The following is a 24,710-nucleotide window of genomic DNA, read 5'->3' as shown; positions in this document are numbered from 1 at the left end:
GTTCTGCTGCTGCTTTAAACAGAGCATATCTGTTGACCTGTACTGATGTGTATTTTACTGTCCTATGTAAGTTTATTCCACTCTTTCTTCTGCTGGTGTAGTGATCTTCAGGGTGAGTTTTTTTGTTGTTTTATTTTTGTTTGGTTATTTTATTGGCCTCTTAAAAAAGGCAAATTTCTTGGAAAGAGAAGCTTCTTATTGATGCACTGGAACAGGTTACCCAGGGAGGTTGTGGATGCCCCATCCCTGGATGCATTCAAGGCCAGGCTGGACGTGTCTCTGGGCAGCCTGGTCTAGTGATTGGCGACCTTGAACATAGCAGGGGGGGCGAAACACAATGATCATAGTGGTCCTTTTCAACCCAGGCCATTCTATGATTCAGTGATTCTATAACCTTGGGGATGGTAACTAATACGCAAAAGCGGTATGGTTAACTCCATCATGTTTCCATTGTGTGCTGAAAGGGATATCATGCAACTCAAGGGACTGGCACTACAGCACATGTAAGGTCTTAATCCTTGCAGCTCCTGAGCATGCCTGGTAATAAAAAAAACTACAAATACACAATGTTGTTACTTAAAGGTGGCATGTATTTTCTTTCTTCCTCCTGAATTTCTGACTTAGAGAATGTCAGTGCATGCATTCTGTTTCATGTAGTAGTATTTTCCTTTTCCTTCAAGACTTTCCTCAAATATCAGTGCTTTTTCTTTTTAATATTTTTAGTCAAACCTAGAAATTACCAGGACTGTTTGTTCTTGTAAGAAGAAGCAAGTCATTCATTCATTGGCTTATAAAAGGACTATTTTTACTATTTTAAATACAAACGTAAAACTAACTTGATACAGTTATAGTTAAAAGGAATCAGTTGGGGTTGTGTAAACTATTGTAGTGGAGATTGTATGGATTGTGAACTGAGTGTGAATGTATTTCTTTCTCTGCCTTTTACTTGTAAGCTGGAGAAAACTCCTATGACCTGATCAGGCCATGCTTGAATTGAACAGGCATTCAACCTTGAATTTGGTTTTGAGCCAAAGGGCATTAATTCCAAAATGCACTTTGAACCTTGAGCGAGTGAATGACGGTGGGATGTTGGTGTGTGAGTAGAGTGGCAATGCCATCAGTGCCATTCTCTCAAGTGCTGCGGTAGCTGACTTTGAGAGTGCTATGTTGTAAGTATTGCAATCGATTGCTCAGGCTGTAGGTGTAACGTCACCGCTAGTGGTTTCATGATAAGCTATTCTGTGAAAATATACCTACTTAGCATCATGTTATTGGCTGCCAGAAGACTGTTCTCTGAACTTAATGCTGTTGTATCTTTCTGTGAGAGATGCCTGGCAGGTTTTAGGTCTGACAGCAAGAAGTGGTACCTACCAAATGTGTGTGGCAGGCATAGTTGGTTCCATTTTGGAGTAGTTGCATGGGATTTCAGGGAAGAGTTTAGTAAAGGTGTTGCATGGTCCATTAGCTTGGAGGATTTTTTATGAGTAGGAAGGAGAACTGTAGCTGGAATAAGCCATAAACAGTAAATGATGAGGATAATGTGTGCAGAAGCTGCAGTAAACCGGAATTCTATCAGAAATACAATGAATAGAGAGGTCAGGTTGTAATTGTAGCATTTTGTGAGCATTTGAGCTTTCCATTCTGGTTTGGACTTGATGCTTTATTGCTAACTTGGCCTAAAAAATAGGAGCAGCATCTCTACCAATAGAAGATTAACTACCTGAATTTTCAGAGTTTGAAACAGTATTAAAACCTATGAATCATGTTTATTTTGCATTGGACCCTGTGGATTTTTAACTTTGCACTTACATAAATAGATAATGTTGCCGTATAGTTCCAATGTTTGTTATGGAAAGTACCCTTTATATAAATTATGGCACTAATGTTTTGGTATAAGTAGACCCCTGGCATTTCATTTTGTCTCTCTGGCCTGCTGGAACCTGCCCATAGATTCATTTTTTCTATGACTTTTCTGTGTAGGACAGAGCTGGTTGGGCTACAAAACATACTGCTTGTACCACTCTGTGGAACTCAGCAGCCAGAAAACAGGAAGCCAGAGCTGGGATTTGATTTGGCAGTGTGAACCACGCTACCTGGAAAACAGCATAGCAGTTGAAGAGTCAAGGAGAGAGGCTTCTTAAGTAGATTGCAAGTGCTCTTTTTTTTTTTTTTTTTTTTTTTTTTTTTTTAGCTTCTCTGCTCATAGTTTTCTTCCCTCTCCCACCTCCCTATCTGCCTTTTGGGAAATAAGGAGAGATAATCTTTGCCAGGATCCTGAGACCATGCAACAAAAAGTTTAACAAACATCCATTTTCTAGTGACAGTATCCATCAGTGACCCATATATATTTGTGTACAGTTTTAAGGGTGCCAGAAATGTCTGAGATTCTGTGTTGGATGTTAATTTATTCTCCAGGAGCAGACTCAAAGGTATTTGTTAGAGAGGTCAGTCTTACTGTGATATGTAGCACTGTGGGGACCATGCCTGTTTACTCCTGTAGGCTTTTAGGGGAGAGGTTGATGACTCTAAAGAAGTGGAATAACAAAAATACGTGTTTCACTGATAGGGGCTCTTCTACAACAGGGAGTGTATGCATCCCCACAAAGTTTAGAAAATGGTTTTGCAGTTGAGTAGGAACATACTGTGGACTGAGAGGAGTGGAAGCCTGTTTGCTAGTGTGGTTTCCTGGCTTAATCTGGTACCGCTGACAGCTCTAGAGGGGCCTGGGAAGATGTTTCTGGGTGCAAGATGGGCTGTGTAATGAAGAGGGAAGAAGGATGGGCTGAAATAAAGTTACCCAGCTGCTGTTATCTTAAGACTGTGACTGAGCTGCCCGACTCATTCCTCCCTCAGGGGACGCAGGTGCGCAGAGCTATTTTTCTTTAATCACTCACATAAATTAAATTTATTCCTTTGCATTAAAATAATTAAATAAAGCTACGCCCTGTATCTTTTAGTGCCAGATAATATCTTTGAACCTTTGGCTCACCATTTTGCTATCAGCTGCAAGGTGTTTTCCAGGGTGTGCTTAACCAATTTTACCATTGTCCTAAAAAGTGTTCTAGTCGGAGAAATCCCCTGATAGCAATCAATGTTCATACATACTTTTAATCACTGTATCCACTGGGAATAATCATTTCCGGGCCTCTCTTGAAGCCCACCTGCCCCACACTAAGATGAAAGGGACTTCCATGTTGTGTATCAAGTGGCACAGGCTTGATGCCTACCAGGATATTAAGCACAAATTAAAATGGTTTGAAGAATATTGATGTGGGTCTGTGGTTGGCCAGTTGCTAGTTGAGGGGAGTGATGCTGCCAAGTCTGGAACAGATTGGCAAGGAGCAAGAACAGCCTTCGCCTTTCCTATATCCCCTAAGGGTTTTCTCCTGCTCTTTTTAGGACACGACACTACTTGCAAAGGTGCAGTACCATACGTGTTTAGGATGGAGGTGTGTGCTTTGGGAACAGGGCTTGTGTGCTTTCCAGGTTAGGAACAATTTTCCTGGGTTCGTTATGACTTGTTTTCTGATGGTTGAACTTGTAGGTTTGGAAAGTCTACTGCTTGCTAGCTGGTGCATCACGCCAGACTCAGCTCTTTGTTCCTCTGAGTTGATTTCCAGCCAAGAACATCAAAGGCACTCAGTGGCAAATCTGTACTGTTTCCTTCCTGGCAAACGCTTGATTTCTGCAGTCTGCCCCCTGCAGCAGCAGCAAAATGGTTTGTCTTGTATAGTCTTACTCAGAAGACCTACTAGTGTGGTTGGGTACTGTCAGATCTGCCTCTTCTGAAACCTCCTCAGGTTTGGTTTAGACAGTTTCTTGGGACTGACGATCCGTATAAATCTCTCCTGGCATTGGGACCTGTTCCCTACCTGCCACTCCAAGAAACAGATGTACTTTTATTTGCACCTTTAGGAGAAAACTTTACAGAACAACCTTAAAGCTACTTGGCTTTGGTAAGCAGGGAGGGGCGGGGAACACCTAAATCTCTACAACAACCTCATTGATCTAGCATTGGCAGTTTGTATATGAAGGATGGCTGTGACTCAGAAGAGATGAAGACCTCCTCTTGGATAAGCATTTTCCAGCATGGCAGTCTCACAGCTCTGTCTCTTCTTCCTTCACTTGCAGAATCTCAAAGGATTTGAAAAAGGTTCCACACTGTTAATGACTAACTGTGTGGTCAGGAAGGATGGGAGGATTTAGGTCAGGAGTTCTGCTATCTGTATGTGGGAGAATAAAACCACTGCTCTCTAAATGAGGGAGCAAATGCTCATTGGCTTGTTTTGTAAGGCCCCAACAAGGCTGGTCTGGCTCTGGGCTTTGCAGGCCTCTTGTATTCTAATTTCTGTCTCTTACTGTCTTTTATTTGCAGCTCAAAGGCATGTCCTCACGTACATGGAGGATGCAGTGAGCCAGCTGCTGGAGAACAGAGAAGATATTAGTCAGTATGGCATTGCCAGGTTCTTCACTGAATAGTAAGTACATCAGGACACTGCCAATAGGGCCAGCCTGAGGGAGGCTTTTGGAAACAGGCAGAGTACATGGAGAATGGGGCTGGACACATGCTGATTATGTTGTGAATGCTAGATTTCACTAGGTTAGCCAAGGGCTGCCTGTGTACGTCTCAGAAACGTGCATGGGTTTTTGTACAGTTCGGTACCTCTCCTGTTACATTCATGTGAAGCAGCCACTTTGGGAAATGAAGCCTTTAAAAGCATATAGAAAATCAGACCCTGCTTGGCTTAATCAGAGCTGTTAGCCAGTTTCAAAAGCAGGGATTGTTTCTGGTTTCAGCAGCGCTCATTCTTTCTTTTTCTGTTTGGATTCAAACTGTTTTGTCCCCTTGTGTAATTGTTATCGTGTTGAATGCTTTAATAGAATGTCTCTTGCTCCCCCGCAACCTGCGTAAGTCCTTAAAAATGAAAATAATTATTAGCACCAATTATCTTTTCCTACTAATTTGGGAAGTTGTTGGTTTTGTTTCTTTTTCTGGAGGGGGGAGTTGAAACTGTGTGCTGATCTCCAGTGTTGTTGATGTTGACTCAGCCAATCACTGCATGTTTTGCCAACTTGATGTCTTACACAATGTTTAAAAGTCTTCCGGCAGCTTCATGAAAAAATCTGTTGGTAATGGGTGTGCTTGCAGTTGGTATGCTTCAGTCTGTCCTTTTATACCCATTTGAAAATCTGCTTGTTTGCTTCCTTTCCTGTTAAATTTTTCTTGAGGCTAATCAATGCGCAGAGCATTTCACAGAAATCTCTGTACTACAGGTGTGGAAGAGGATTGCAGTGCATAGGAGCAGCTTGCTTTCTCGGCTGACCAGAGCATTGCTGGTTTATTTTGTTTGTTTTTTACTGAAGTATCCATCTGACCTCCACATGAGATCTAACTAACTACTTAAGCTGTCTGGACAACTTAGGTTATATTTTCTAGTCTGATGCGTATTTTAAACTGAGAGATATCTGAGATTCTCTCTGGTAAATGAGTAACTAAAAGAAATTATGCAGCAAATCTGAGTGGAAATTCCTAAAGCTTTTTTTTTTTTTTTTTTTTTAAATATATTGAGACAGTATTTTAAATATATTGAGACAGAGTAACAAGGTGCTCAAGGCCAGTGTGGTTTTGACCATGCTTGGCAGAAGAAGATAAAGGCCATCTTGCTACATCTGTTTATATAACAGATCTTTTAGGTAGATGGCACTGTAACAAGGAAATATGGTTCTTAGCATTACCTTATCTATTTTGCTCTCAACAAAGTACTCAGCTTTGGCTTTAAAGGAATCATCCCAATTACAAAATGCAACACTTTTCTGTATAAATGCCTTTATTCTGTATAATTAAGAAGAATCAAACAGCTAACTGAGGTTGTCTTGTTCTACTGTTAATCTTACTCTGTAGCTCAGCATAACTGGAATAAAAAATGACTTTAAAAGACCTTCAAAATGTATTTTAGAATAGATAAAATATTTGGTACTACATGAGTTTTACAGAGATATTTATGTGTATGTATATGTGTACATATGTGTGTATATATATGTGTATGTATGTATATATATATATAAGTACAGTATACAAGTAAGTATATAAAGATTTTGTCTATAAAGTAGCCTGAACTCAAAATGCATTCCCTTTCTGTGGACTACAAGGTATAAAGATTGAAAAATAAAAATCAATGCATAGTATCTGGAATGCAACTCTTATTGCACAAACAAATGAACAATACACTTCCATGATGTGAGCAAGTTGCAGTGCTAGTAGTCATTGTTAAGTGGTGGTTGTAGAGAATTAATCACTGGCAGTAGTTATTGGGGACAAATAAAGATACGATCTTGTGTACTTGATATGACTGGGAATCATGATGCTCCATCTGATCCAGGTGACTTTCCACAGAGGTAATACTGAGATTAATCAACTGAACAAATAGTAAACAAGAGCTTAAAGATAAAGGGCATGACTGTAATGACCTCCACCCACATCAGGGTTTGTTTACCAGGACTGAAAGCAAGGTGGCTCTGCAATACTCAGTTGGAATTTTTGTTCAGGCATCTATCCAGACTGGATTTGGTTTACACCTGCTTTCAAGTTGACACCTCAGGGTGTTTTCTAAACCTTTGTGCATATATACTTCAAAAGTTAAATAGTGGTGAAAGAAGTCTTCCACTCTTACTTGAAAGTGCCCACACCACTTCTGTGCAGTATTTCTTCCTTCATCATGGCCTGATAACCATTTTCTCTTCACTTTCTATTCCTGTTCTGCTTCTGAAAGAATAAGTAATAATACAAGATCATTATAACAAACAGAACTGTGAGCATAGAGCACAACCCTGTGATGGACTTAGGTGCTAGAGCTTACATTTTTCCCAGTTACTTTCAAATACGTACATTTCTAAAACAGCTCCATTCACACTGAGGCTTCCACAGAGTTTCTCATTTCCTGAAAGATGGGAATAGACTATGTTTGTTTGTTTGTTTGTTTCACAAGTAATAAGGAACTTGTCACGCTTTTTTTCCTTTTAGTGATATGGGTGGAATTTAGCAGATGGCATTGTGTCCATGACCCAAAGCACAAACAGCCTTAGTAATTTTGAGAGCTGTGAAATACTTAGCATGTGAAGTGTGTGAACCTTCCTTTGAAGTGGAGAATAAATGATCAGAAATATGGATGTAGGTAGAACAGGAAGTTTCCCTGAGCTTAGTGTTAAGCTCTTACTGCCCCATGGAACTGTACTGGTCCACCTGACTGTCAGCGTTTGTTCAGGCTGTGCTTTGAGAACTCCACTGGCTTTTACTGCTCTGTCAAGCAAATCAACTTGACTTGTATTTTTAGTCTTAATACCTTAGTACTCAAAGATAACTTGTGAAATTCCTAAGGTTTGTGTCCACCATTCCAAAGTTTTGCTTGTTCCAGGTTATTCTATGTGAAAGGGTTGGCATGCCCATATTTAGAAGTATGCTGTTAGGATTTAAGATAAAGGGACTCGTTGGGGTGTCCGATTTTTCATATTCTTCATTCCTTGCTCATGTTTACTTACAATTAGAGAGTAAGTCCAGAATTCAGCAAGCTAGCAGGTAGCCTCACATAAGTAATTTTTTTTTAAGTGTGTATGGGATAAAGTAACACAACTTCTGTAGCTTTGCTAAGATAATGAAGTTTGTGTGTCAAGTATGGTTCTACATATTAACTCTTTTTGGAGGGTACACTGTAGCAATGTTCCATGCACCCCTCTGACTGGATTCATCACAGAGGGATGATCATGGCTACCTATCATGTGTGCGTCATGCAGTGCAGTGCCCTGCCTTACTGTGAGTCTCTTGAAAACATTGTACCAGTTACAACAGCTACTTTGTAGGTAATCATTAAGAAAAGATTCAATTTTGGGGGGATTTAGCTTATCTGAATGAAATTTCAGAGTTGAAAAACTGTGTGGTCATACATCTCTCTGTGTATGGATCGAGCTGGAAGTGTTTTGCGGGCAATAAGTTGTTCCTAGTTCAGGAAATGAAACCAGTTATGTATTCCACTGCTATCTACAGCCGAGCACAAAGATTGCTGACTGCAGAGGGCTGACCCTCATCTTTACAGCTCTCCTTCCAGAATATTTTTAGTCTTTGAGGATACTTTTTTTTCTCCCACTTTATTCAGTTGTTCATTTGTCCCAATCATGTGGACATCTGCTTTCAATCTTGGGAGTTCTTTGAGGCTTCTCTCATCTGACTCACTCCTGACTCTTACAAGAATAGGGCTCAATCACCCTTCTGCCAATTAATCCACATCTTTTCCCTAAAAGAGTAAAATTCTGCCTCTCTCAGGACTGCTTTGGATTTTATAGATTTGCTGAAATGCTACTGGTGTTTGTTCATTGCAAACCCAAGAAATCTCTGCTTTGCTTTTGAATCTCCATGAAATGCAGACTCTTGAAAGCCCTTTGTGTAATTACAGGCTAATGCTGCTTTACTTCTTCCAACCTAAATTCTGCGCCAGCATATCTTAAAGGGACACGTTCCTCCTATACATTATTTATCATCCTGTTTTCTTGATTGTTCCTGTACTAAAGAAAAACAGGGCCCCTGTGCTAATGCATTTGATCACTCAGCGGGAATGTGCGTTGTGTCCTACTTTAAATTTTCTGGGATCTTAAAGGGGAGCTGTGTGTTTACTTCACTTTAGCTGGAAGAAACAGCAAAAACTGTCCTTGACCAGAAGACTTTTAGTAATTTTTGTTTTTTTTCTTCTATGGTAATAGTTTGCTTGAAACTTTCTCTCTCAGTTTGCAAGTAGATACCTTACTCTGTTCAAGGCTCTTTTAAAAGGTTTTTTTTTTTTTTTAATGTACTTCTCCCAGAACACTTCTTGTTTTCCTTTGTTTATGGTGAAATGTTTTCCTGTCCATGTGCCAATTGCAGGATGATTGAGAAAGACATCTTGCTGTTTGCTTGCAGATGCATTACTATCACCACTGGGCTCTGTGCATACCAATTGATGTCCAAGATCCCCTTTTTCTGTAAGGGATATTTCATCCGGGTCTAACTTGAAGTATCCCTGCTGGATCTTGTTCACATTTGTGTGCTTTCTGATGACAGTTTTAATAATATCTATCTGAGAAGTTATCTGCAATGCGCTTGTTCATTGGGAATGGTGGCTAGATGCTGCATTTAAGTCCTTTAGAATAGATTTTTAGTTTAAAATGCAGGTCTGCATGGTGTAGAGAGCATTGTTTTACACAGAGGAACAATTATCTGGTTCAGAGTAACAGGATTGGTAGTGCTGTATAGCTTGAGATCATTGGATAGAAAGTATTGAGAAGTATTAGCTTATAGTAAAGAAGGTACCTCATTTTGTCCAGCTCTCTAGATTGACTAGAACCGTTTGTTCAACTTGCTCCTTTGGGACTACTGTGATACCACTCTTTTGGCTTAATCTGGCAATAGCAGTGACACTGGCTTGTTCAGTCTTGTGCCTCTACATTATGATACCTAGATAAAACTGTAGGGGAAACAATGTCCTCTTGTTTAAAATGGTCTCCATACCCTTGGGGAATGGAAGAGGCAGAAGGGAAGGGCCAGAAATGGGACAGATGGGATGCCTGTGAGAAATAAGCCACTCATTGGAGGCAATGCTGAATGACAACTGGAAAGAAGCTGAATTATCTGCTTATAAAGAGGAGAGATTCTTAGAGCTATCTTAGAGCCTTTTTTTTTTTTTTTTTTTTTTTTTTTGCATTTCTCTCTGTGTGTGTAGGTCTTATCATCATCATCTTGCTGTCATCTGCACTGTATCTTTCCCCTTTTCATAGTAACTTGTTCTGTCTTGTTTGCAAGGATAGTATGAGCTTGTCAAGACAGAAATTATATTGTACTGCATGTACTTTACAGCATCCAACACTGTAGAACATTTACAACTGTACAGAGGCATAAACAACAGAAATAGTGAGAAGGTCCTTAGGGCTTTGACAAGTTGTACTGTATTCCCTTTTTGAGAGACAGAGCCTAATTGAGTGTCATCATTTGAATTTCTTGATAAGAATGGGGAGAGAGGTGATGTGTATGCTTTTTCTTTTTTCCCTATTTTTTTCCCCTTTCCCTTTCCCTTTCCCTTTCCCTTTTCCTTTCCCTTTCCCTTTCCCTTTCCCTTTCTCTTTCCCTTTTCCTTTCCCTTTCCCTTTCCCTTTCCCTTTCCCTTTCTTTTTCCCTTTCCCCTTCCCTTTTCCCTTCCCTTCCCTTTTCAGAAACTTGCATCTAGGAAGCAAAAATTCTTTCAGATATTTAGAGCAAATGTTGATATGCTCTTTAATACTATTTTTGCAATAGACATTATATTTTGCATGTTCTTCAAATACTGTTAGAACTTCTGCAGTTGTTTTGCTTTGGAGAGAAAGAATCAAAATGATCACACTCAGTGCAAGACTACTGTGAGCCATGTGATAGGTATGAATTTGCTGCTGTCAGTGGCTCAGCTGTGAAGGAGCTGAAAATCTCAGCTGGGATGACATGCTTGATGGCTCCTGACAGACTCTTACTTGGGATTCCTCGATCCCTATGGCACTGCATAAGAGTGCTGTCTGCATCCTCTTTGCTCTTCAGTTATCAGCAGAGAGAGAATAAATATGTGCATTCTGAGAGATAGCACTCATGCCAGAAACTCTGAGGAGATTTTGCAGCTAACATGAATAAGTTACTCAGAGAGGCATTTTGAATGTCTATTTCTGGAGAACAGATGGATTTGCAGGACTGAGATTGGTGATAAATCTTCCTGGGGATCCTATAATAGTTGCATATTTCTACACTTACAGATGTGTGGCTAATGGACACAAAGCCCTTCTGTTGAGGTCCATTTGATGCTTTCCAATCTTGCCCCTACAGAGAAGTATCAGAATAGGAAAGCCTTTCCTTTGTAACCTAAGTTTCTCTGTCCCAAAGCAGAAATGGGATTTCAGTACCACCTGCCTGCAGTGTAAGGAGTGTACATTTTGTATGATTGTTATTTTAAATTAGATGGATTTTGTACACAGCCTGTAGATTGCCTGTAGCTTGATGGTTTTATTACAGGTTGGGTTTTTTGTTTTGTTTTGTTGTTTTGTTTTGTTCTTTAAATAGCAGAAACAGCATTAATATCTTCATCTTACCAGCAGGTTCTGTGAAGTCTTCCTTTTCCCAGAGTTGTTTCTTTGTAACAAACATTTCAACAAGTCCTAGCCTGACAAATATGTTGATTGGGATGGCTGCTATTGAGTAAACTGCTGGAAAAAAAAAATGCATATATTAACAGGAATAGCACACTCATTCTCACTGTAGTTTGTACACGTTGCAAATATATTAGAAAATGTATTGATTTTTTTTTCCCCTGCATACATGAGAAGTTTCCAGGAGAGCAGATGCTTGGATGAATCTAAGCCCTAACAAAGAAATAGAGGGGGAAAAAAATCAAAAAGAAGAATTTTTGGTAGTAGGGCAAATTTATAATGTTTGTAGTTAGAAGAGCAAGTTGAATGTAGGAGGCAATATTTACTTTTAATGAGGCATACAGTAATGTACTCCACACAGGAAACGTATGATACTGTTGTGGTGACGGGAAAACCTAGAGAACTTGCCATAACATACAAATGTTAGCACTTGATATCAGCATCTTGGCAGCACAGGATAGTTCTCCATGGATAAGCCTCCACTTCCAAATAGCCAAGCTGCAGTATGCTCTTCCTACTGGAACAGAGACAATTGCAACTTCTATATGCAACGTAATCCAAATATGATGCTTCAAGTATGTATTCACTGTGTATCAGTGCCTTCCTTACTTGCTTTGTTCCTACTGCTTTTCATAATGGAAATTATATATTTATGATCTTTGTCAGAATAACTGAAAGAGAAATGGGCTGACTGCCTTACCTAAGACCTTTATATATAGTTGGGTGTGTCTCTATTCCTTCTTACAACCTTGAATGCTGAAAGGCAACATGGTTGTCATAGAGTTGAGGTGCCTTCAGCGATCATTAAAGTCAATTGCACATAGGCAGTGTTGGTAACCAATAACACTGAAAAACAAACATTTGAAATTTTTCAAAAGATGAAGTCCAGAAACCTGGCAAATTGTGTAAGTGTTAGGACTATACATATCTGAGTTAACTGGTGTTTGTGCTCTTTCTCTGAGCTATGTTTGAATGCACTATCCTTTGCCTACTTTTAGTTCATAATTCTGTTTATGCTTTCAAATTTTCAGTGTTTCCATTGTAGTTATAAATATTGCTAGTACAGATTTGAACGTGTACATGTGATCCCTGGAAGTTAATTTCAAATTATTTTTACACACTTCAAATGTGTTAATTTGTTTCAAGAACAAGTCTGAATAATTTAGGGAGCAATTGAAATACACAAAGTCCTACAGAATGCTGAATACTGGTCACTTTCATATGGACTAGAAGGTAACAGAGAAGTGATTTTACTTGGTATGCCCTGTATGTGATGCAGTTTCCCTACTTCACCAGTCCACTTGAGCTGTCTGCATTTGGCAGCGCAACAAAAGAGATATGTAAATCATTGCTGCTCCTAAGAACATCTTCAATGAGCCTCCTGTATGTGAGCTCTTTGTGGTTATTGTGCCATAACTTATCAGTTGAGTATTTCATAGGTGATCATCGTGTCTCTTTTTGGATGGGTCTTTTCATTTTTTTATTCTCCAGCTATCTATTGTTTTTCCTATATCCATGGTGTATGACAGTTACTTCCTTTTCACTGTTTTGACATTTCTGATCATAAATCTCCGCTCTGCTTTAGTTTGAATTCTTGCAGAAGCAGAAAGGTCCTTCAGTCGGGATCTTATATTGTATGTCTTCCAGTGAGGAATGCTCTGGAGCAGAGCTCAGTGTAATGCTAAACAGATACTCAATGCAGAGATTGCTGTTTGACAAACATCTTTCTCCATCGTTCTGGAAAATGGCTTATTTGTGCTTGCTGAGTCACTCAGTGTTGGAATGTATAGGGAGGAAAAAACTGAGACAAATAGCAACTTATCCACAACAGATGTAGTGGGTATATTTACAGTCTTTTGCATACAATCTGCAATGTGTATATAAAGCAGTAATCTCTTTTCATACTTGGTCACTAGCTGTAAGGATTGGATTTCCTGCAGCTTCTGTAAATGTTTTGAAGAAAGTTGTTTTTAGCAACATGGAATCGGCACCTGGAATTCAGTGGAAATGCAGTAGAACATAGGAGCTTTAAAAAAGGATAGTAACATAGAAAATTTGGTAACTAATGGTAATTTTTTACTTTACAGTTTTTAGGAATTTACAAGTAATAAGGTATAGTTTAATCCTTGTCTGAAGTCCATTTTTAAAAAATATGCTATTTTCTCCAAGAATATTTTAGACGTCTCAAGGTGTGAGAGAACCACTGCTGAATACGTGATGACTTCAGCATTAACAATACCTTTCTCTGTGTTACTAACTATTTTGGTTTAGTCCCAGTTTTATTGAAGCATGTTGCTGCGAGTCTAGAATATTATATATATACAGAAGATCAATTTCAGAAGAATGCTTGGTTTCTAAGTAGCTTGCTCCAGAAGTAATGCCTCCTCTTTATTTCCATGGAAACTACCTCGAATTGAAAGAGCATAGTAACACTATTTGATAGAGCAAATTCTCAGCTATAAAACACTATTTTTCAACACAGTCACCACCATATGCTATGCTTTTTTTGCCAGCAATGAACAAGAGCCTGCATGCTGCTCTCCTACAAATCTGCACCAGTGGAAGTGAACCACTGCCACGGCTGTGACTGCTGAAATGGATCACCTGGTGCCTCACTGTGCCCACATTCACTGTTTGGTCTCTATAAACATTCAGCAAACAACAGTGGGTGCAATTATTTCCACATGGAGAAATTCAGTGACTCACCTTTGTTTCATATGCATTTCCATGTCAGACATCATTCTGTCAGACTGCCCCTCTGCTGCCAGCTGTCACACAGCAACAGCGTGTAATAAAATATTGTCAGGAAGGTTCAGCCTCTACTGCCATACCACCAACATCTGCCTCTGATGTTATGGGCCAGCATAATAAAATAGGAGACATTATTTTCAGAGCAGTTCTCCTACATTCATAAGACTGTATTCAAATGTAATGAAGTAGTGTAAGTTTGAGATACATTTTATCTTCATCAGAAAGATTTTTAAGAAAAAATGGAGCAGGACCGAGGTGTTTTACATTTTGGTGATGTTTATTCCTGGACTGTAGAATGTTCTGGTGTTGTAGGAAATTTTAAGGAGCATTTCTAATTGCCTTGCTAAGAATACGTGTCTTTCAAGTATGGACATGGACAACAAATGTAATTTTTTTCCTAACCTGGATATGCCAAGCTGTAAAAAATCATCAGGGATGTGATAAGGTCCTCTAATAGGATTCCTTATCCTTTACAGGATAAAATCCCTTAAATGTCTCTGTATCCCCATGAATAGCAAACAGTTGTAAGCCCTATAGTTCTGTCTTGACTGAAAAGTGCATTTTAAAAAAACAACTTATTTTAGCTTATTTTTCTCTCCTTTTTTAAAAATAACTAATATTGTTTTCTTTTTAATCAAATTGTTCATAGAAATCAAATGTTTCAAAAAAAAACCCAGACTTTTGATGCTGTCTAGTGATGAAACCATACAACCTCTATAATACATTATCCTCAGAGATTTGCAGTAATCTCATGCCCCGTAAAATTAATCCTATTGCATATCTTCAAATAAACTGGACAAACAATGGCTGGTCAACACTACAGCCACGCAGTTGTAGTGAGCATTAAGTGCTTTAGCTAAGTAATCTCTAAGTGCAAAATTGATGTTAATGAAAAATGATGGAGGTTCATCCATATTAAGAAAGCAATGGTGTTCATTTGTTGCCATGATGGAAATACTGGAAATTGCTTAGTCCTTGATGTGCTGTATTTCTTGACAACAAAAGTGAATTGGTGAAGGAGTATTAGTTGTAATTTTTTCCTTCTAAAATTCTCCATTCTAACCAAGCCTGAAAAGAGCAAATATGGGGGCTGCACACATGGTGGAACTGTACTGAATCTCCTTTGGAAATAGTTAAAAAATTATATTTCAGTGGTTTGTGGATTGTAGTCACTGTGATGTGATTGTGCTGCCATCTTTTAAACTAATTAATTTCTGGTTTACAAAACATGGAGCTGTCTTGCAATGAGATGTACAGGAGACTACCTACAGAGTGGAGCAGGCAGGCCTTTACTCATGCTTATTGCTTTGGCCTCACCTTTCAGAGAAGCCAGCGTGCCTTTACTCAGCATTATGTTTTGTTCTCAACAGTACAAGATGGGTGAAATCATTCAATAATGTTTGAATTCAAACTCCTCCTTCAGTGGACATTGATGTTTTGTTACCAAATTCCATCTCCAGTCAATGTCAGTTCCATAGCTACTTCCAAAGTTGTTAAGCCAGAGGAAATCTCAGCACCACCATGTATAGTTTGTATTTTTAACTCTGTTTCTCCTCCTTGTACCATCCTCCCTCCCGTGCTCCCAGTTCTCTGAATGGTTTCTGAATCATCTTGAAACTATTTCACAGCATGACAGTGGAACCAAAATTATCTGTTTGCTTATGAATGAAGGCAAAGAACAGAGATCATGGCTGTGTGTTAATAATGTATGTAGAGGACTTGAATCTCCCATGCCCTCAGAGTATTGGTGGTTATAGAGCAGTTCAGTAAGGAATTTTCTTCTTCCCATAAAATGGCTACCTAGACCAGTTTGAACAAGTACTAAATATGTTAGCTGGGGAGCTAGCAGCTTCCTTTGTGTAATTCTGAATATGTATATTTCTTTTCTTAACATGTTTGGGGTAAAAGGAGGGTTTTTGAGTGCAGCTGGGTAGCAACTTACAGTGGTCTCCATAAAACCAGTTACAATGGTATTCACACAGCCATCTCTGTGGTGGGCAACATGCTGCGGTTTTGTATTCTACTGTAAAAACTAAACCTCTGTTTATACCAGCAAGGCATTTCTAGACTCACTGAAACACCATGTGGTCTGAAATTACCTGATCGGACTGAAAAAGCTACTCTTAGTGATTGATGCTTATCTCTGAGGCTTCATTACTTTTCCCTAAGCACCTTAGACGACTTCTGCATGGCTATTTACCATCTTCCATTTACCGTATTCTATTGTATGTCCTTCCCATCTTCCTGAATACTAGATTTCCCAGCTCATAACTCTAAGAAGCAGCTTTATTTCAGAGTAGAAAGGGGTCTCAATATGTGGCCTATTATATCCATATCAGCTTGCCTTACTCTTTTCAAACAGCTATTGTGTTTTAATAGGTCCCTGCCTGGCAGGGGGAGTCCTTAATTCCTACTATGTAAGAATGGCCAGCTTGAGTTACAGCAAACTGCAGGATGCTGCTCTGATCAAAAGGCCTCTGTTTTTAGAGATTCCTCCCCAGCCCTTATTTGCTGCTGCCTTTTTTTTTTTTTTTTTTTAAATCCTGGGCTAATAATTCAACGTGGTAAGGTCATTTTAGCTTTTCATTTGAAAACTTCAAGGTGTTAAATTACTGACCTAGCAGAGAAAAAAGCAAGGGAGAGGACTCTAAAAAGATAAAGGGATTCCGGGTAATAAAGAGCAAGCACAGCAAGTCCTTTCATCCTTTCCTTCTCCAGAATCTGTAGACTGGTCTCAGAGGGTTTGTTTTGCTACAAAGCAACATAAGAAGGCTTGTTCACTGCCTACTCTGAGCTGTGTCACAGGTGCTGTGGTTCATTTCCTTTCATATAGTACTTGGGATAATCTCTGTACCACCTGTACTAATGCTGCCATGAATACATAGATTGCTGTGCCTGTACCAAAAAGGCTGAAAACCAATTGTAAGCATGTGTGTCTCTCCTTTCCTTCTTTCCACACCCTTCAGCTGAAATAAACTTGAGTGGGTGAGACAGAAAGCATAGCAAAAAATCCTGTCTATTTGCAGTGCTATGTCACTCACCAATATGCTAAGTGTTAATGATTTCCTATCTGCCCAGGATATTTAAGGGTATTTCCTTAAAGCCAGCCATCAGAAATAACTTTCAGCATCTGTTTCATCTTAACACTGCTAACACATTTCAGTGGAAGTGCCTAAAAAGTACTGTTAATTTCATTAGAAGATGATGTTGATTTCCTTGAGGCTGACTTCATTGTCCCAAGTATTGTTATCTGTGGAATTTTAAAAAGCGCTCAATACAACAGCTTTGCATTGAGGTATGCTAATGTTCCCATCCTACCTTCCAAGAATGATAAGGAAGGAAATAACCTAATGATTGGTCTGCATACTGCACATAGTCTAGTAAACTCAAACTAATACGTGAAGAATAGCGATCTTACGTTAAACCACATTCATTCAGCAGTAATTTATTCACAGCAGCAGTGAAGCTGGGATTCTTTTTTCTCAGTGGTGCCTGCTATTTCAAGTGTTTCCTCTCAGGGCTTGTTCCAGGCAAGGTAAACCTTGCTTTGCTATTATAGAGTGTAGCCTTGGGGTGAGAGCAATTGGTCACTTGGGGATGCTTGAAATTGTGTGGATGAGTTATTTAACAACAGAAATTTCCTGAATTTTAAAGCCTTTTGAGTTCCAGTATTTTCTATTGCTAGAGCTAGTTCTTTGTTACCCATTGTACGATAGTCTCTAATCCTAATACTCCTGATTATCCTTACTTACTGTGCTTTTGGTATGAACCAAAAGCACAGTAAGTGCTTGGAGCTCGTGACCTGGGTTCCTTTCAGAGGAACTAAATTGGAAGATGTGTTCCAACTGCAAATGAGCATGCAGTCCATGGGACCAAACTTGAGCTAGTCCAACGTGCGTTTCAAGAAAAGCAAATGCTGAAATACCCAAAGTGTTGACATCAAGTCCTCTGTGTTGTTTCTCCCTACAAATGTTTCACTCAGTCTAGCCATAGCCTCTTTGAGTTTGAGACTACCTTATTTTCACTTAAGGCACTCAATTGTCTATTAATGACTTGGACACTGGTGGGACTGGGAAGAAAATCTGGGGAGGGAAAAAGAGGTACTCATGCTGGAGAAGCAGCATAAGCCTTTAAGCATAAGCCTTCTCCCTCTTTCATCATGATCTCAGTGGAAAATGCAAACAGTGTGCTGTAAGTTAAGGAATGCTGGCCCTTGTTCCTTGCTGTCTCTTTAGTAGTGGAGGGGTCCTGCTGACTCCTTCAGCTCTCTGCATGGTAGCCGAAGGTGGCACCTCCTAAGGGGACAGCAGGACCATGACAAGCTCTTCTGTCCTTCTCGGGGACACACGGCTCTCTCTGCATTGGTGTGTAGTTGGCTTTGCCAAAGTTCAGCAGGCAGAGGCTAACTACTGTAGTGAGTTTCAATTGGGATGTTACCATAGCATCCTGGGACTTTAACAATCTATTTAGAAGTCCAAAGGTTTGAAAAGAGTGCTTGAAAGTTTCTGAACTCTGGCAAGTTGCCGAAATGTAATTACACAAAAGACAAAGCCCCACTGAAAGCAGCTCTGTTTGGAGAAGCAGCACCTGAGCGCTAGAGTTCCCAGCAGAGCCATTTCTGAAGGCTGGGGCTGTTTTATTGCAATCTCCTCCCAAAACCCTTTTCTTCCTCTCCCGTGCATGTGCTGTCCCACAAGTGCAGGCAAGATGTGCTGCAAGGTGCAGTTTTCACAGCAGTGTTATTGGAAGGAATTTGGTGCTGTGGTTTGGCTGCTCTAGGGCTTGTGAGTAAAGAGTGACAAAGCAAGACTGCAGAAACTTCTTCAGAGTTTCCAACTGAACAAAAACTTTGCTCTACTTTTTTCTCATCTTTCTCCAGAAGGTCCTTTAAGTGAATGAGGGAAGCTGTTTTGCTAATGGAGTATCCACTCAGGTAGCAATTCCGGTGTGAAATGAGTGTTGTAATGAACTGAGGTTACCTAAGGAACATTTGGTTCAATTCTGGTCTCAGTTTCTGCAAGACAAATAAAATCATGCAATTAGTAACTTTTGTTAATGTTCTGATTTGCCTGTGCTGCTTCCTGGTAACAGAGGGCCAAGGCAACCATTAAGTCTGCAGTAGGAGGCTTTGAAACCTGCAGCCTTGTTAAAAGGATTCTCTGCAAATGACCACAGTAAAACCTGAAGGGGGGAAAGGAGGAGTTAATCAGATTAATGAGAAGTTATTTTTTCTGCTTTTGCTTCTAGGTTTATAGACCCACTTTCAACTGAATGAGGACAAATTAATAGTGTGTTAAGATGCCCTGGTTTGGTAGTAAGTCTTTCTCCTGCACAAATGCACTGCTAAGCTCTGGCCACTTGACCTTGCAAAGGGAATGAATTTTTCAGTGGGAGGAAGGCACAGGGAAGACTGAGCAATCTTAAAGGAGGAATCTCAGCAGCTGTTAAACTTGCTGAGAAAGTTGGAACTGTTTGTTGCCTTGCTGTTGTTATCTTGCTTACTTAAACAGTTCCTCTGGAGTGGTAGCTTGTTTTATTTCTGTATTCAAAAGAAACTGGAAAATACATCCCTGCATGCATTTATAAAATTATAGGCAATGCGGTGGTCATACCACATACATGCATTTGTAATAACTGCAAGAGCTTTTGGTTGTCTTTTTCTTTTTGTAGGGTTTATCTGCAGGTCACTTCTACTTGCCATGTTCATGGTAGCTTCATCTCTGTGCAACTGTTAAGGAAAAGATGGCTGAGTTATTTTTGCACTACCATGCTATCAACCAGAAAATAATTGTAAATATTTTTAAACATATGCTTTGTTCAAAAAGTATGATTCCTGTCCCTTGTAGTGGTGTTGATCCTGCATGAGGCTGGATGTGTCGATTTGTCAGTAGACTGCCTGCTGGATAGCTCAGCTGTGAGCTGTGGGAGATGGCTGTTTCCCTTAAGCTAAGTGGTTACAACCTTTAAAAAGGAATTTATTAAGTAGAATCTCTGAAATGTAGCATCTTAACAGGGATTAAATTCTAACTCCTGTGGTTGCAGACTTGAGCTTTTGATGAAGAATCTTCCCATTTTATAACTGAACAAAATCTTATTGCAAGAAATGAGGAATTAAAGAAATACTGTACCTCTTTTGTTCAACTACCTGATGGCACTTAGCTGTCAGCACATCCAGATGTGCTGATGTTACAGCAAACCCATCCATTCTTATAACTGAGTAACAACAAATTATATTATACTCTTCTGCTCGGTAGTTTTAGAGCCATCCCATGCAGAAAACATGAGTGATCTGAGTTTTCACTTATTAGGGCTAAGAAGCAATTTAGTTGGGCTGTCTCCTGTGAATTAGTAGTATGTTAGCTTCATGTCTGAACCTTTCCATTATAGATGTGCCAGGATTTGCTTCCAGATAGTGCAGGTACAGTAGTTGTTCTGAGCAACATAATTTGGGTGCATTTAGATGTGTCATAGCACAGCTAACCCTCTCCATTTCTTTCTCAGATTTAAACTTCTCTGAGTATTCTGCAGTTCTGTGATTCTTTCTCATTCTCTCAGGGGTCTAAACAAGCATACTCTTGCCTTCATCTTCTTTCTCTTCCTAGAAATCTCCCTTATATGTGTCATCTTTTTGAATGCTGCCTCCTCCAATTATACAAAGTTTCTTCGTTTTCTCATTTATATCCCTCATTCTTCCATCAGCCTGTCAAATCATCAGTAAAACAATGCAAATAAGACATGAAAAAAGTCTTACAGGCTATGGTTTGGGATGAGAAGATCTGAAATCCCATTTCCAGCTTTGTCACAGTCATCTTGTGTGAGTTAAAGCATGTTACTTTCCCTCACTCTGTACTCATTCCCTCTGAAGCAGTGAGCTAGAGCACTTTGTAATGAATACTGTTCACTTACAAAGAGAGTCATGGAAGCCTTTCCTCTAATTTTGTTGTATTTTGATCAGGCACAGCATATACTTACTTAAGTCTGTTCGTACAGTGACTGTGCTTTTCCCTGACTTGCACAGCACTGGTTTCATAAATACAAAATAACTTGTTTGTTCGTTATGTTTACAGAAGGAGTATTTCTAATTCCAAACTTCAAAGATCATGAGTGCTTGCTAATCATAATGTGATTGTTTGTACTTATTTTGCATGAATTTCCTTCAGTATAGGAGGGCTAGAACCTGTGCTTTCAATACATGGCAGAAAGTTTTGATTACTGAGACATAAAAAAACAAATTCAAATTCTTATCTGAAAAAGGTACATTGGCCTTTCTCAACCCTTCCATCCCCGCAGCTGATATCTGACTTTAATTTTGCTTATCTCTGGTATAATTCCCTCTCAAATGTGAGACTCTTTTCTGAGCTAGGAAGCATTAAAAGGTGATTTACCCTAGTTATATTTAAGGGGATGATTTTAAAATTGCAATTTGAAAGGTTTCCCACTGACCACTGGATTTTGTCTACAGCAGAAATGCTACCTACAGAGAGGTTCTGCTATGATGAAAATAAGCTTATATCTTTTTCATTAATTCTCTAAATTCTCTTCATTCTCTTTCATTAGTTCTCTAAATTCGTGTGGGCAAGTTAAGCTGCTGTCCCAAGTGAATATTTTTAATGATCTCTCTGGAGTGTTTGAAAGCTTTGTCCCACATGCTTGATTCAGAGTGAAATGCACAAAATCCATCTTTGAGGCAACTCTATCATTGTACCTTTGGTATATAATGTTTGTATTTGCATTTCTATTGTTCTTACATGCTGAGCTTCACTATACCCAAAGGAGCGCTTCTTACACTTCAGAGAAAGCATTTTAAGACAAATGTTTACTATAATAAGTTAGCCTAAAGTGCTTACAATTCAAATATGAGAAATCTGCACTAAAATACAAGAGTCTGAATATCAAATTGACGTTCCATTGTAATGATCAGGTACTATTTTCAAAATGCACTAGTGCAGAATATCACTTAGGAGTGTGCCAGTCTACTTTTCTTGACCCCTGAAGTTGATTTTATACATCTAATGCAGTCATGTCTCAGTTAATTAGCCTAAAAATGAAATCTTGAGGCTTCTGTTAAATATTCTTTGTTTTGTTTTGTGGCTTCAAGGAAAACTGTGGTGAGAATGGCAATGAAATATAAATGATGCTAAAAGAAAGAGCATCTTCTGATCAGACAAACAACAGTAATTCATAGCCACCCATTTTCTGATGTGTTGGTCTCAGGACTTTAGATGGCTCTTGGACACCCCTAGCTGGGATGCTTTAGAATGAATTTCACTTTCACAAACCTCTAATTCCTATAATTAAGTTCCAATGTGTGGTTTTTGCAAATAGTCTTGCCTCTAGAGGACAGATGGATATAAGCTTCAGAGACTGGGTTTCACAAAATGTAACTGCCAGTGGTTTTCTTGCTACTGTTCCAGCTGGCCCCAGAACGTTCACATTGGTTCAGCTTTCTAACGCTCTCTTGTTTTTACTTATCTCCACAGTTTTAACAGCGTACGTCAAGGAACACACATTTTATTCCGTGAGTTCAGCTTTGTCCAAGCTACCCCTCATAACAGGGCATCTTTTCTTCGGACTTTTTGGAGATGTTTCCGAACAGTGGGGAAAAATGGAGGCAAGTATTCCAGTACCATTACGTTGATATCAAAATTGTTAGCTACACTACTGGTACAGCACAAATGCTGACGCTGTGCACTGTTCTAATATACTAGTTCTGTTAAAAAACATCATCATTATAGTGGCCTGTGGAATATAAAAAAATAAGATAATGCCCACAGCTTATATTAGCATAGGAGCACCTTGTTGCCAATGTTACCTCCACTATAGAACAGCTCATCAAGCAACAACAGAGCAGAGGAAGGACATCTGTGGTCCTATGCATGAGGATTCAAAGGAGAAAATGCAAGTGCTGGGCGTCAGTAGATGGGAGTGGGATAGCAGCTCTGAAGATAGCTTGAATATAGAGTATGAAGTGTGAGGGCAATAGATGCTGCTATTGAAAAGTAGGTGGGGTGCTGAGTTCTTTGGCTAGGAGCTCTGTGTGATGTATGGGTTAAAGCGTTATTGGGCTGAACAGTGGTGAACATGGGCACCTAGGCTGTGTCTGAGCTAGTACTGGAACATCTCTTAGAATAATAGAATCATAGAATCTCTAAGGTTGAAAAAGACCCACAGGATCATCCAGTCCAACCATTCACCCTTCACCAATGGTTCTCGCTAAACCATGTCCCTCAACACAACGCTCTTTGAACACCACCAGGCTCAGTGACTCCATCACCTCTCTGGGCAGCCCATTCCAGTGCCTGACCACCCTTTCAGAGAAGTAGTATTTCCTAACGTCCAGCCTGAATCTTCCCTGGTGCAGCTTCTTCCAGTCCTATCACTAGTGACACGAGAGAAGAGGCTGACCCCCAGCTCACTACAACGTCTCTTCAGGTAGTTATAGAGAGCAATAAAGTCTCCCCTGAGCCTCCTCTTCTCTAGACTGAACAATCCCAGCTCCTTCAGCCGCTCTTCATAAGGCCTGTGCTCCAGACCCCTCACCAGCTTTGTTGCCCTCCTCTGGACACACTTCAAGGCCTCGATGTCTTTCTTACAATGAGGGGCCCAAAACTGGACACAGTACTCAAGGTGCAGCCTCACCAGTGCTGAGTACAGGCACAGATGACATTACAGGAGCCTTGTGGCTGTGGAATGGGGACCGCTGACAGCTGGGTGACCTCCCCAACCTCACCCACAAGGAAAAAGGTTCAATGCCAAAATAACTATTCATCACTGCGCTATCTTGTCTAGCTATTCTTATACTGCATACACTAGAGTAGGTATTGGAGAACTGGCCAGAGTACAAAATAAACTCATGTAACTGCATGCAACTAAAATTAAGTTTTGGCTTAGTCTTTAAGTTTAGAATTTTAAGCAAACATAATGAATGTTGCTGTACAAATGTGGATTTCAGTGGTTTGAGTTTGGTTTTGGGTTTTTTTTTTTTTTTTTTCACTGTCAGCCTCACTTGCTTCAAGATATTCTACCTCACTTTTTGTTTCAGGGAAGACTAGAGATAAATTTACAGATAAATCCTTAACTTCTGGCTAAGTTTTGCAAGACTTCTGCTTTTGAATATTGTTTCCAAGACTATAAATAAGGACATGGCTTTTTTGACATACACTATTTTAAATCCTTTGAAATTTGACAGTTACAGCTAAACGTGACAAAATAATTAGGTACTGAAGCAATTGGGTATGCTCTCTGTAGTATTGTCTTACTAGTGATAGTTACTATACTGTGTTCTAAATCATATATATTGGTTCAGGGATAGCATTTTTAAGGTACTGTGTAAATTGTATGGTACTAATCTAATGAGTATGCAGTGAAGAGCGAAGACATCTATGATATAAAGTCAGATCATTATCAGGAAAAACAGTGTAGATTCCTGGAAAACTGTTACATAGTAAAACTGAGTACATAGTAGAACTGCTATCATCTGATAGCAAGAAAGTCATCCAGCAGAACTGCAGCTTTCAATGGTGGATGTTGCTGATAATTTGAGAAGAAGCTATCTGATGGAAGGCACTCATTCTACATTCAATGCAGATTATCAACAAGCATTGTCTGTCTAACATTTAACCTTCACCAGGTCATCAGCATCTTCATTTGTTAGAACCAAAAAGTTTTGGCTACATAATGTGCCAATTTTCTATTACTTTTAGCAATTGTATGTAAATACGGAAAAGGCCTGGGTGAAAATGTGATCACTAAGGTACTTTGCAAGGGAATCAGGG

At 39.4% G+C, this 24,710-nt stretch overlaps 1 protein-coding gene across 3 annotated transcripts in view; it reads left to right on the top strand.

Moving 5' to 3' along the window:
* Nucleotides 1-24,710, top strand: part of C11orf49 (C11orf49 homolog) — an 88,888-nt gene that overhangs the window by 6,296 nt on the left and 57,882 nt on the right. For 2 of the 3 annotated variants that reach the window (XM_015287186.4, XM_015287187.4), the window contains exons 2-3: nucleotides 4,376-4,478; nucleotides 22,416-22,546. In XM_015287186.4, coding sequence (XP_015142672.2) covers nucleotides 4,376-4,478; nucleotides 22,416-22,546 — 234 coding nt within the window. Of the gene's footprint in view, nucleotides 1-3,758; nucleotides 3,957-4,375; nucleotides 4,479-22,415; nucleotides 22,547-24,710 lie in introns of those variants that run through there. The other variant, XM_025151376.3, reaches the window with a different exon arrangement.

This window comes from Gallus gallus, chromosome 5, assembly GCF_016699485.2.
Source record: "Gallus gallus isolate bGalGal1 chromosome 5, bGalGal1.mat.broiler.GRCg7b, whole genome shotgun sequence".
NCBI lineage: Eukaryota > Metazoa > Chordata > Aves > Galliformes > Phasianidae > Gallus > Gallus gallus.
This window is presented reverse-complemented; position numbering and strand designations above follow the sequence as displayed.